Source organism: Passer domesticus, chromosome 1 (genome assembly GCF_036417665.1).
Source record: "Passer domesticus isolate bPasDom1 chromosome 1, bPasDom1.hap1, whole genome shotgun sequence".
In the NCBI taxonomy this organism is placed as follows: domain Eukaryota; kingdom Metazoa; phylum Chordata; class Aves; order Passeriformes; family Passeridae; genus Passer; species Passer domesticus.
This window is the reverse complement of record NC_087474.1, coordinates 116,518,626-116,532,920: the sequence shown is the minus strand read 5'-3', so window position 1 is coordinate 116,532,920 and position 14,295 is coordinate 116,518,626. Positions and strand designations below refer to the sequence as shown.

The 14,295-nt window shown below is 45.2% G+C and overlaps 1 protein-coding gene across 2 annotated transcripts in view; it reads left to right on the top strand.

Annotated features, from left to right (window-relative positions):
• The first annotated feature begins 11,597 nt into the window (after window positions 1-11,597).
• CDH2 (cadherin 2) overlaps window positions 11,598-14,295 on the top strand; it is a 114,384-nt gene continuing 111,686 nt past the window's right edge. The window contains exon 1 of one of the 2 annotated variants that reach the window (XM_064384819.1): window positions 11,598-12,216. In XM_064384819.1, the coding sequence (XP_064240889.1) occupies window positions 12,142-12,216 (75 nt within the window). In that variant the 5' untranslated portion in view covers window positions 11,598-12,141. Of the gene's footprint in view, window positions 12,217-13,328; window positions 13,348-14,295 lie in introns of those variants that run through there. The other variant, XM_064384832.1, reaches the window with a different exon arrangement.

The following is a 14,295-nucleotide window of genomic DNA, read 5'->3' as shown; positions in this document are numbered from 1 at the left end:
TGAGACTATTTTAATGTTAACTATATTTTCAATTGTGTCACTGTGTAGTCTGAGAAAATGCACCATGGTACAATGTTCCACCACATACCTCCATCCTACATGTTTGGGTTCCCAGCACAGGATAGTCCCTGAAGAAAAGAAGGTCAAACTTTGACTCAGACTTATACTCCTTGTTTTCTGATCTTCATTAATTTTGCCATTTTTGTTTATGAATTGCTTTCAGGACACTTGAAAAAATCTTGAATAATGCTGTGAATATAAATCTTATTTATAGAAATAGGCTGTGCCTTTGCATCAGGAATTTAATAGCAGATGGATACCACTGTGCAGTATTGTGTACCTTCAGATGTCATGGTTATCTGGCTCATGGAAGAGGTGCAACAGGCTGCCTATGAATTGCATTGTATAGTTGCATTCCCAATACTATTAGGACTTGTAGAGGGATGTATATGACTAACCTTTACACGGTTTCAAGCCTTCATCTTTCAAAATCTTCATCTACAGGACAAAATATTTTTTCATGTTGCCATAGGGCCTCATTATTAAGGAAGGTCCCCTAATAATAATGTGGAAACATCAACATTGCCAAGAACTTTGGTTCATCTTCAACAGTGTTCAAAGGAAAATCTGTTCTCTGGATAATCTAGATATTAACGTCGCTGAGAATTCACACCTCACTAGGGAATATCTAATTTATTTTCAGTTCCCCAGCATATGGTGCTTTCTCTGTGCTCCACAGACAGCAAAAAATAATAGTTTGGCTTAATTTTGCTTACTTTAAAATTGGAAAATGCTTTTGGCCCACTTACAGTTAAATGCTGTATTTTTCCCAAGGACATGTGGAAAGGACTGTTTTACTCAGAAGGAAGGAAAGGAGGATTAAGTGACTGCTGTGGGAAGGTCCTATAGCCAATGCTTGAAAAGGTGCTCCCCACAGTGACAGCAGCAAAGCCTGAGGCCATCCTGCCCAGCCTTTTGCTGAAGATTTCCATTGGCATCATTTTCCACTTATTTGCTTTATTTTGACCCTTCCTGACTCTTTTTATCCAGTTTGATTCCTTGGCCCTAGTGTAAGAACCTATTTGCTTCTCAGTTGTCTCTTTATAGCTTTCTTAGAGCAAATGTAATAATTCCCCAAACAGATCTTTTCTTCTTTCTTTCTTTTCCTGCAGAGATGTCTGCTTCTCAATGGAGAAAAGGTATCCCCTTTATGCAAGCAGCAGCATGAAAGAAGCATCCCAGGAACTTGGAGACCCCTCTCTATAGTATCAGTGTCAACAACACAAGACAATCCTTTTCCCCTTTCCCACTTCCCCCATAGTTTTTGGGGAGCCATTCCCAGATATTCTTCTATCTTAGCTTCTCATTTGACATCCCTTGAGAGGCTGAAGTATGTTGGAAATAATTTTATTCTTCCTAAAGCTTCTGTGACAGCAGTTGGTTGTTCAACCAGGAATGTGTTAGACTGGGGGCAAGAAAAAAATAAATTAGAAAACAGCCCTCAATTTGAGGGTTGCTGCTACCCTTAAAGCTGTTTTTACTTTTTAGGGTGTTACTCAGAGACAAGACTTTCCTGACAGATAGAAGGATCTTACTCAAAACAGACAGTGGATAAACTGGAAAGGGTGCTCTTTATCTTGATCTTTTCCTCATCTTACTCTCAACCATAGAGGCACTCTAGCTGCTGGAAGAGTAAAGGCAAATACCAAATATCAGAACAAGCACAGGAGATTTTGTCTTCCTTGGAGTCTTTGCCCTTAGTTTTCAGTTCTTTTTTATTATACCTGCAAATAATTAACAAATACACTGTAAAATTAGTAGCATTTTGCGATAGCTGTTTAAAGCCAAGCAATTTGCAATGTCCTACGTGTCTGGATTTTCTCTGTAATGTGATTTTGGCTGTTTATGTCATGGAGCAGATCACCTTGAGTGCCACCATGCAGCACATACAGGACAACCAGGAGATCATGCCCTGCCCATCTGAGTTCATGAAAGCCAGGTGCTGCCTGACTGGCCTGATCTGTTATGACAGAGTGACCTGCTTATTGGATGAGTGGAAGGCTGTAGGTGCTGTCTACCTTGACTTTAGAAAAGCCTCTGACACTGATTACCACAGTATTCTCATGGAGAAACTGCCTGCTCATGGCTTGGGTGGGTGCAGTATTCACTGGGTGAAGAAACCAAAACTGTTTGGATGGCCAGGTCCAGGGAGTGGTGGTGAATGGAGTTACATCCAGCTGGCAGCTGGACTCAGAGTTGGGGCCAGTCCTGTTTAATATCTTTATCGGGACTGAGTGAATCCTCAGTCAGCCTTAAACAATTCTATGATTCTATTAAAATACTGTCTCCAGCAGCAAATGTATTGCCAGACTTTTGTCTCCCTAGCACTCCTCGAGAAGAGCCAGTATTGTGAGTAGAGCTGTGAGTCACTATATGGATGTGTATGGAAAGTGGGAAAAAGCCACTGAAAGAATTAAGCATTTCCAAAAGTTCTATGTTGCTCCAGTCCAAGCTGAAGTTTATGGTGTTTACACAGCACCCTGACTCTAGGGAAGTAACAGCAGTGAGAAGGAACAGATGTAAAGCAAAGTAATATGCACAAACAAATCTCCAAGCCAACCCAAGGCCTGTAATTTTGTGCAAAGTTACAGCCAAGGATCATATCAATTGTGGTTTTGATGGATAACTAAACAGTACATAACTCTTTGGTTTGACACAACTAAGTTCCAGACTCCTCACAACTGTGGTACATTCATCATCATAAGTCCTCCTCTGTTTCTCTCATCCTTCAGTTCTTTTGTTGCCATTTCTTAGCCACTGACACAAGAACTCGTATTTGAGGGATTTCGCCACTAGTTCTGAATGCCTTGTATATGTTTACAATTTACTGACTCATCTCCAGGTGGGATAGACATTCTTCTCTTCAGAAGCTCAAGATATGTTCAAGCAGAATCAAAAGGGACATGGCTACTTTAATGGATATGGAAACTCAACATTATTTATCAGCACTCCTGGCTTCCCAAGGATATTTATTTGCAAAGGCAATCTGGTGATGACTCCAAATCAGTGTCAGGAGAGAATACGGAGAGATATAAAGTGATGAGCGTGGGATGGAAGTGGAAGACTGCCAGGAATGGAACTGCAAAGAATGTATTTACAAAAGCTTCAGTGCAAAGGAAAATGAGGGTTCCTCCTGGCCCAAGAGCAAATACTGAAGGGTGTGTTTCTCAGCAAAGGATATTATTCTGGGAAACTGGTTCTGATGGGGGGTCATCTGGTAACAACCAAAGCAAGGGTGTGATGCAAGGGTTAAAATGATCACTGTATCTGCTAACATGGGAGCACTGAGTAGGAGTCTGGTACATGTATTACTTCTGTTTTTCAAATTACTACAGCTGGTGGTAAAATACAGCATGCAGTTCTAGTACAAGCATTTCAAGCAGCATGTTAAAAATTAGAGGGTCAGGGGAGAACTGGAACATTTATTAAATTATTGGGAACTATGTATTTAATGAAATACTCAAAGACTTTGATTTAGTTTGCTTAAGGAGGAAAAGCTTCATCTTATCAAAGGTAACTGGTCTGTTCCAATACAGTGAAAAGACACATGAAAAAGTTAACTCTTTCAGAGCTGAAAAAAGTAACAAGAGTGAATGCCTAGAAATTACACATGTTAGATAAACATAGCTTACTCATTAGTTCCCTGGAAGGGTTTAAGGCCAGGTTTGATGGAGTTCTGAGCAATTTGGTCTAGTGAAAGCTGTCCCTAACCACTGTAATGGTGTTGAAACTAGATGACCTTTAATGTCCCTTCCAACCTAAACCATTCTATGACATTCACCTATGACATTTTTAAAGAGAAGAATAACCATCCACTTAGTACAGGCAACATTAGACTTTGCAACACCAGCAATTTTGAAATGAAAATCGGAAATTTTTGTAGAAAATAATAAATGTCTAATTAGGCAGTAACTTCTGCTTTGTTTCCAAAGTAACAATTTAAAGGCAAATCACAAGCATGCAGGAAGAATGACAACAAACTCTGTGAGGCATTTTCAGTATTTATTTTTCTCCAAAAACTATTCTTGGCTATGCAATAGCTGTGGTACAACATAGATACCACGGCAGTAGCACAAAGCTCAGTGCTGGATGCAAAATCCTTCTGCAAATCAAAGTGAACACTTTGTGTTTAGTCCGTGCTGAGCTCCCTGCTGTTGCCTGCAGCTCAGGAGCTGTGAACAGATGAGGTTGTAGCAGCAACTCATAGGGCACCCTCTCCACAGTGGTTCAAAGAAAGGCCTAGGTGGAAAAAATGTCTGTCCCTGACTTGTGAAGTAAGACTTCTCACAGAAGAACCACATTTCACTAGGAAAATATAACTAGCAAGGCTTGCCACTCTAAATCAAGCTTCTATGTCTGCCTTGAAAACTTCCCCTTGCTCTACACAAGTTCTTGGCCTTGTTAGGAAAACTACTAGGTAGTATTTTTAAGCCTGTGCGTTGATGAAGTCCACATAAATTATTTAAATGGCCCCTTCTGACTTCAGAAAATATAAAAAAAACAAACCTATGAATATGATCCATTAGTAGCAGAGAAAAAAAGATTTTATGTTTAAAGCCAAAGAACTAAAGTAATAGATTTTTTTGATTAGCTAGTTAGTTGTTTTCAGAATCTGCACATGTATTGAATTGTGATCTTTAACACAAAAAATAAATTAGGGCTTTTTAAAAAAAAAAAAAATCAATCCTTAACTTCAACTCCTAAATACTTTTTTTAAGACTCTTGGAAAAAAAACAGACCAACTTTCAAACTTGAGAAGTCCTCAGGAACTCCCACTGATCCTGAGGTGAGAAGCAGCAGAGGGGCGTTTATAAGCAGGAAGAACACAGGTTTAGTGTTTTGACAAAGGAGCCCTGGCCCATCTTGCCATGGAAGTTGTTAACGCCTTAACCCAAACAACGCTCCCGCCCCGCAGCCTCAGAGTCACCATGCCACTGTCTAATGACCTGGCAGCTGCCAGGGGCGCCGCTCAGCTCTTCAGCTCACGTCGCTCTTGGAGCATCTCAACCAAGAAAATGGTGAAGAGGCACACAAGCACATGTTCCCCTCAGCTCTGAGGATGGAGACCTCTTGGGAAGAGACAAGGTCGGCAGCTGTCAACAGTAGCAAACCATGGTGCCACAGGAAAAAAACCCTTTTTTTTTTTGGTCTTTTTGTTCGGTTTTGTTTTGTTTCAAATTGCAGACACAGCTTTGCCTGCAGAGATCAGACTTCTCACAGGATATACCTGGCACTGTGAGGACAAAAACTCAAGTCTCCAGGCTGCCAGGGGTCTAATGTAACCAAGGCAGAATACTCTTCCCTAGGAATAATTCTTCAGAGATTTCCTAAAATTCAGGTTAATGATACGGTCTTATAAATTCAAATAGCATTTGGGGATGATGTAGGCTGCAAAATATATAGAAGATCTACAAAATTTCATTTTAAAGTTGAAAGCCATTTTTGAGTCATACCAATGTAAAAATTATTCAAAAAGTAGGAGGATTTTTAAAAAAAATCATCAGATTTTTCTGCAAGTATGTAAAATATTTCTCCATGGCTACTTCACTGCATTTAATTAATTTTAACTTGGACTGAATTTTTGCAGACAAATTGTAAATGCTTTTAATGAAAACTACTGTTATTAATATACTTGTTGATAAAAGCAATTTTTCAGATACTTGAATCCACGATTCCCTAACCTTCTAACTGTTCTAAACTTCTGAATCCTTCTGCAATTTTTGAGAACATTGTCTGAAAGGGGAGCAACAAACTCATGAATATAGACAACTCCTACTCTCTCTCCCATGCTTAATCCAACAGGAAGTATTGGAAATCTCAGAGCATCTCTTCCATACTGAAAATAAGGGACACTAACTTGTGTTATGAAGAAGGCTTGTTTGCAGAATTTTTGCAAAACAGCAGTTGTTGGGGGAATAGGAGGTATATTGGATGCAGACGGGTCTGTCAGGGGATATGGCTGTGAAACTCTTCTGAAGTGTAACAACATAATTTTCAGATCTGTAAAAATGCCAGACTTTGGCTAATTTTAACAGCAATTGAAAAAGGCACAACCTCAATGTAAGGATCATGTTCCACCCAAAGTTAAGCTCTCTGCTTTAGAGCCTGGAGTAAAATACCTGAAATGGCAGCAAGAATTTTTCAACAAAAATAAAATTACATATTTTCCCTGATCTCATTCTTCTAAAAGGACAAAGAATTTTTCTGAAGTTTTCAAAAAGCACTTGGCATGAAACATAGAATTAAAACTTATTAACTAAAACAAAGAAAATACTACAGTAAATGAAAATAAGATTTGATGGAAAATATTAGACATATTTAAATATAAGTGTTAAAGATTCTATTTAATAATGAAAGTGACACATGACAGCTCTTACAATTTTATTAAAGCAAATTATTAAAATTTCATTAAATTAAATTATTATTTGTCTATGCTGGCTTACTACAAACAATTAGGGTTGCACTTTCTTAATTTTTATTACCAAGAAGTCAGGAATAGTAAGATTTGTCTTTTGGAAATTTCTTTGTTTCTTTTTGTAGGTGTTACATACATACCTCTTCACAGAAGTCAACAGCTTCATTCACACCCGTGAATTCTGGTTAAAGAGGGAGTCTGGGACTCTGCAAACTGCACAAATCAGAAAAAAGTCTAGACTTCTGATCCCAAGACAATAAAATTATTACTTGATATCATTGGAAAGCCAACCAAGAAAAATGAAATACTTAATATCATAAATAATTTTAGAAGTGTTTACTGAAGCCAGCTTTTTAAGAAGCAAGAACCTACTGGCCTGATCAATATGAAGCAGCTCTGTGAAACTCTAAAACTTTCTTTTGTAGAGATTAGAAATCATCATATGCCCTTGTTAGAAGTCATCATCCTTTCAGTCAATCAGTTACAAGTCAATCATCCTTTCTCACACCATATGATTAAAGCCTTGTTCTGGAAAAGATTTTTTTTTTTTTTTTAAGATATCCCACTGAATAGAGATGCTATGCTGATCCAAAGGTCTCTATCTTGATTTTCAATAGAAACTCTCCATGCCAAACAGCTTGAAGGCAGTGGGCAGTGATGCTGAATGAGATTCCTGGAAGAAAGTAGCACAAGCAATCAGCTTGAATATGTTGATCCCAGATCTTCACACTAAGGGTATAAACATGAAGCCAATTACACAATATGCAAATATATTGTATCACAGCTGGATTACATATGCTCAGCTTCTTCTCCGTAGAGAAATCCTTTACAAAAATCATTAGCAATTAAAAGAAATATAACTATGATGACAGATACAATTTAGCTACCAGAAAAGGGAAAAGAAAATCCTTTCCTGCAAATCATATACATATATGTATGTATACACACATACACTTATGTATATCTCAATAAAAAGCAATTAATGCTGCTGAGGCTTGCTAAAGCAGAAACAGATCTGCTGTATGCTACATTTTTCTATCCTAACCCAGCTGATTTTCAAACGTGAGCACACTAATGCTGCAGCTGTAGTTATCTTTCCATGTCTTTCATTGCCTTGATGTAAAAATCCTGGAAAAATACGTAGAGCTATGCATCTTAAGTATTGATAGGGCTAGAAAAGCCCACCAGGACAAACTGTTCAAGTTCTGTAATGACTTACAAGCTACAGTAAAATAAAAATTACTTATTTACTGCTAAGACCACCTTTTCCCCCCTTTTTCTGAGAATGCGTACCTAAATAAAATGACAATTTGAACTTTTTGGGGTTTTAGTTCATATCAACATGAAAAAGCATATTAAAAAACCTGAACACTCAGACTGAATAATTCAGCATCATACTTATTTTACTGAAGTTAGAGAAAGACAGCAACACTAACAATAGCATTTAAATTACTCCAATTTTTAAAATATTTAAGCTATTTTAGTTTCTGTGGCACTCAGGTTTTTTTTACCCACTTGATGCTATCTATATAAAACTTCTTTCTTCTTGGCCATACATGATTATTTACTTCCTAAAGCAATAAATCATTTTCATGTGGTGCCAACAACTAACAATCTTACTATTCAGAAAAAATCTCCCTCCCCTTAGGAATTTCACATGTGTGAAGTTGCTACAGAGAATATACAAATATGCTCTTTCCCCATTGCCTGCCACAGACTACTCAAAATAAATCTGGAGACTTAGGATGACAACATCCAAATTTAAAACCACTGTTTTAAAAACCTGGATTTTTGTTTTTGTCAGTAGCTTTTTCTTTTAGCAGAATTTATCTGGATTAGCTGATGGTGTATGCAGCCTTAGTGTCATAGTAAACAGCATTCGCTGCATTTTCCACCATTGTGATAAAACTCATTAATAAGCATTGGACGTTCTCAGACACATTAATTGTGTGATTTGGTATTGGGTTTTTTTAAACAAATAAAAGTATTTCTTCATAAGCCATGAAGAATACAAGAAAACTGAACAAAAACTAATATCCCCTTATTACTTTTGCTCAATGCATTTACACTTCCATCTTGTAAATATGTAGACATAAGAATAGGGGTTTGCATGTGTGCAGTGTAACTCACTAAAATCACATGCATAAATGTCAGATAAGAGCTTAAACTGTCAGTAAAGTACTTAATTTGCACTATTTGAGTTGAGGAGAGGAGTAGTAGTGGCAGTACCTGGCAGATTAAATGTAAGACTAGATCCACAAGGGAAAGGGTCTCCTTTTCCAAAATATTTGAAGCCATAAGCAATCTAGTATGATCCAAATTGAAAGCATTCATTTTTTTTTTTTTTTACAGAATTTTTATGAACCTTAGAAATGAAAATTAATTTGGACAAGTTGAAAGAGAAACTCAACTCCATGACTAACATGGGAATTACCCTAATCCTCTCTTCAACTCAATCATGGAATTTTAACAAGGTTTTTCTGGAAGCCCTTGAGATCTCCTAGCTTGAACATTAACTTGTGTCCACTATTTTCATACTAGTTAAAACACATAAATGCAATCTGAGGCTGAATTAGGAGATCAACCCTTTGAGTTCTAAATCACTTGTTTGAATTTTAGCCAGAAATTGCCAGCTTGCTGGGTTTTGCATGATATACATGAAAAAAGTTGATGATCTCATTTTAGCAGCAGCACGGACGCTGAATTTCCAGCTATGATTACTTAATGCTAGATTATTTATGTGTGGAAAAAAAAGTAAAAAGGTGTTCTCTTCTCTCTATGCTACAAATTAAGAATTCCCTGAAGAGTCATTAATGTTTGGAAGCAACACACAAGATTCTTCTCTGCTCTCCCAAACAAATGAAGAGATGTGGTGCAGAGATTACACCTCAAAAGGTACTACCCACCTGGCTCTTTTACCTCTCTATCACAATACCCAGAAGTAGGGAACTATGAGACAGAGGAAACTTTTGGTTTTAAGTAAATGAGGGAAGCCCACTGCTTTATTCAAACTTGTTCAAGGCTAGAAGATTCAGTAAAATGCTATTGGTGAGAGCAATTTTTCTGCCAGTGTTATTAATCCTGCCAAGTAAATTTAAAGGCAGCAGTAGAACCATAAGAAGCATCAGCCAGAGCTCTGATCTGGTAACTTTCCAGATACGCTGCAGAGCCTTTAGTTTTTCAGGCCTTTAGGGATGGATGGATTGAAGGATGTGAGGGGCCAGGCTCATTTAAGTGACAGATAATTATTCTCATTGGACAGCTGGTTTATGGAGTAGTTTATAATGTATGCTCTGCATTCTGTAAAACACTTGTAAAAGTGAATAAATGCTCAAATACAGCCATTAGCAAATGCTAATATTTTGCCTACCTATCAGAAAATACAAACAGGAATCCGTTACTCAGGGAAAGTTACTGTTTCATAAGCAAATCCAAGCGTTTCTCCTTAGAATTGCTAAAAAGACCAAACACGTGCTCCGTCAGGTGCAAAACCGGGAAACTCGTCCTTGTTACAGGATATAAACATCAGCTGTGCCCTTCTTGCTTATTCTCCCTCAGGCTTTGGCTAAATTTTAATCCAGAAAACTCATGACCAGCCGTAGTTTCCTCCTCTCATTGTTCTTCACAACTCCTGGGATGGGTACAATTGCACGGGCTACAACTTTAAAGGGGGCGCGGGGAGGGAGGCGGCGGCGGGGGGTGGCTGGCTGTTGTGCTGGTTGAGGCCGCCTCTGCTCGGCTGAGTCTCATTTGGTGTTTGAGCCTTGCAGGTGGCGCCTGGCTGTGCCGGTGCCCGGGCTGTGCCGGTGCCCGGGCTGTGCCGTGCCCCGCGGAGGCGGCGGGCGCGCAGCAGCGCCGCGGCTCCGGGGCCTTCTCCGCCTCTCCGCTGCCTCGGGTGCGCAGCTGCATCGCAGCTCACGAGTGACCGCTACTTTCAATTCCCAGGCTAATGAAAGCAGCATCGTAAAAGCACGTACTTACCCCGCCTTTCCCCGACAAAAACACAAAGGCAAATCCGCTGTTTCCTTTCAAAACACGGAGCATGACGGTTTGCATTATTTTCTAAATGAAGGGGGGGGGGGATGTTGGGAAGAGTGTTTTTCTTGCAAGTTCGGATGCAAAGATGCTTTAAAATAAATAATGCACCATTTTGAATGAACGCTTCACGAGGTTGCCTAGGGGCCAATGTCTACGAATCCTCCCCCTACTATGTCCCGGGATGAAAGCTCTGATGCATAGACAGAAAACAACTTTGCCTACTATGGGCGAGCGAAAACCCGTGCCAGCTCGGCAAATGACCCAGCACTTGGTACTTGCTTCTCTAACTGTTCGCTCAGCAGCACTCCCCAGCTCCGTTCCGCACGCTGACATTTTTGGACCCGCGGACTGCGGACCCAGCCAAGCTTTTGAAAACATTTGCTAATAAAATTCAGCGGGTAGTTTAGGAAAAGAAATACGGAATGAGGGGGACGGAAGGTGGTAAAGGAAAAAAAATAAAGAAAAATTTAGGGAAAAAAAAAAATAAATGAAAAAGAGTAAAGCTAAGCAGTAACAGCTGAGCGGAACTTGCCGAGCCGGCAGCACCGGCGGCGGGCAGGGCCGTCCCACGGCGCCCGGGCTGGGCACCAGCGGCACCCCCGCGGCTTCTCGCTGCACCGACTGTGCCCTACCGAGCAAGGCGGGGACGCGTCTTCCTTCCCCAGAAAGTTCTCGCCCCCCAAACCATTGTAGTACACTAAGTGTGGGGGTTGGAATTTATTTCGTTCCACCGCTCTTTAGCTGTTGGTGTTGCACGGTCAACGGGCGCTGCCGCCTGCCCCGCTGCCCCCAGCGCCCGCTCTCCGGGGACCGAGGAGGGGCAGCACTATTCGCAGGCACAGCGGCGAATTTCCCCGGCGCTCACTGTGCCGTGCCGTTCCCATTGGCCGTGCGGCCGGCAGGGAGCGACGGGAGGCGGAGAGGGAGCTGCCAGCAGCAGACAGGCAGGCAGGCACCGGGCGAGCGCGTAGACAGGCGCACGGCAGGCAGAGGCTGCTGGGGTATTGTTATCATTGTGCTTCGACAGAGGGCTTTGCCTGCAGGGGGAGGGGTGGAGGGAGGAGAAGAAAGAGGGAGAGAGAAAGTGCGGGGCGAGCATGCAGCAGGGCTGGGGCCGGCGGAGCGGCGGTGCTGGCGTGCCTGGGCTGAGGCGCTGAGAGGAGCCGCCTGCCCGAGCTCGCTGGGGGGCACCGGCGGGAGGAGCGAGGCGGGCACGATCCAGCCGTGGGGAAGGCTGCCAGCCGAAGGGAGCCGCCGCCGCCGCACCGGCCTCGTAGCAGCAGCAGCGACTACTTCTTTCTTATCTCCCAGCCTTTTGTTTGCCCATCCTCCTCCTCTTCCCTGCCCACCCTCTGCACCGCGGAGGGGGCTCGGCCGAGAGACAAGCAGGCTGACCCAGAGCTGAGTTTCACCCATCCTCCGCCCCCCGCTCTCTCTCCCTCCGCTGCATCGCTGCCCATGAGCTAGAGCGGCAGCGGGCTCCGGCAGGCGGGGGCAGACTCCGACCGCAGCTCCCGGCAGCTGCCGCTACCCGACCCTCCCCGCCGCTCCCCTCGCCCCGCTCCGCGGGCTCCAGCCGCGCTCCGGAACTGCTGGGGGCCGCCCTGCCGCCGCCCCTCCTCGCCTCCATGTGCCGGGTAGCGGGAGCGCCGCCGCGGATCCTGCCGCCGCTGGCGCTGATGCTGCTGGCGGCCCTGCAGCAGGTAAGCACCGCCGGCGGGGAGCGGGCCGGGCTGCGGCTCTTTGTTCCCCCGCGGGCGGCGATGCCCGGGGAAGGCGGGAGAGCTGGGGGGAGAAGGGGGGGGGGGGGGGAACAGGCAGGCTGCACTTCGTGGTGGGGGTCTCGGGGAGGGGGTAGGGGAAAGCGGCCCCGCCGCCGGGGTGCCCCGGGGTGGCTTGTGGCCGCTCGTGCAGAGCCACCTGCTCGGGGCAGCCCCGCCACCGGGCTCCGCGCCGCGGGGAGAGAGAGAGAGAGGAGGGAGCCCCCTGCCCGGGGCCGGCTGAGAGAGAGAGGGTGGTCCCGAGGCGAGAGAGGTGATGGGGGCACTGATCCCCCCCTCATTCCCGGGAGAGCAGGTGCTGCGGGACGCGGGGGACAGCTGCCGGTACCCGCGCTCCTGGCAGGAGCACAGGAGCTCGGCCCCGCCGCCGGCGCGGGGGACAAAGTACCGGAGTGGAGGACGGAGCGAGCATTCCCCCCTCCGTCCCGCGTGATGAAGGGCGGGCTGTGGTGCCAGAGAGGTGCGGGGCAGAGAGCAGCCCCCGCGCTTCGGCCACCCCCGGCTCCCTCGCCCGCTAATCCTTTCCCCGAGAAGAATTTAATCAGCCTCCGCCTGGACGCTGGGCTTCCCCACCCCCTGCCGCTAACGGGAATTTCCACTGGGACGGGCTCGGGCCCCGAAGTGTTTAATTTATTATTATGAAAGTCCTGCTGCTGCCTGCCCCCGGCGGCCTTGCCGGGGCGCTCCGGCGGGTGACGGACGGGGTCCCGGGCAGGTGGTCGCGGGCTAGCGCTGGGCACCGCTAGCCGCGGTGTGCTCCCAGTGGGGTGCAGAAAGTGGAGGTCTGGCGAGAGATGGGAGTAACGGGGCGGGTGTGGGGAGGACGGGGAGACGACAAAATGGATCCCGTTGGGGCAGCAGGGGCAGTGCCCGCGGGGTGATGGTTGGGCTCCCCTCGGGCGGCGAGGAGTGTGCGGGGCGGGAGCGGAGCCGGGGCAGCCGGTGGGTACCCCGTTCGTTTTCTGCTCGCTGAGCTCGTATCCGGCGCGGCGCCGGGGGTGGAGAGGGCGGTAAGTCCGAGGGACAGATGGCGCAGATCATCGCCTCTTAATGGTATTTACGATTGGGGCATTTCTGTCGGGCCGGGGGAGCGGGTTGAGGCGAGGCCGGCGGCGGGGCCGGGGTGCCGGGCGGGCAGGGCGCCCTCCCGCCGCGCCCGCAGCGGCTGGCGCAGGGCAGGGGGAGGCGGCCGGCGCAGCCACTGTCCATGGTGCGGCCCCGCTGCCTCCGCCGCACCGGGGGCGGGAGGAGCCCGCCCGGCCTCCCGTCTCCTCTCCGCTTCTCCGTCTCTCTGACGCTCCTGTCCCTTCACGGGGTCCCCGGGCAGCTGAGTCCTTCACGCAGTTTCTGAGGCGCTCTCAGGCGCTGATGACTTGCACCAGGCGAGCGAGGTGCTGAAACGCTGCTCCGCGGCAGCCGGGGATTTTCCCTTGAGTCCTAGGAGGACGCGCGGCAGGGTGGCTGGCGTGACACGGGAGTGTCCGGCTGGGCATGAGCGGCTGCATGTGATAGCAGACACCCTGTTCAGAAACTTGTGTGTGCCACTTACCGGCTGTTGTTGTGTTGGGTTGGTTTTTTCGTGTGTTTTTGTTTTTTTGTTTTAAGTCCTTATGTGCTGTTTACTGTATGTGCTTTCAGTTCTGCTTAGTCTTCCTATCTCAATAAATCTTTAAAGCACAAAATCTGCAGTAAGCTTTTATTCCATCTTTTTTTTTTTTTCCTTCTCCTTACCCAAGACCGGTTTGAAATTGAAGCACAGGCTATGAATTAAGGACAGGAACTAGCCTTGTTGCTTTTACATATCACTCAGTGTCACTGGCACGTTATGGTTGGGGAATCCAATTTCCCCCTTGTTTGGGTATCCATTAAATCAGGTTAGGGTTGATTTTTAATAGTGTGTAATAAAATTGGAACTTGAGTATGAAATCAGATTTATAGACCTGTATCTGTACAACACTTTCATTTTAAGAGCTGGTTTTTCCTCCCCCCTTCTTCCATCAT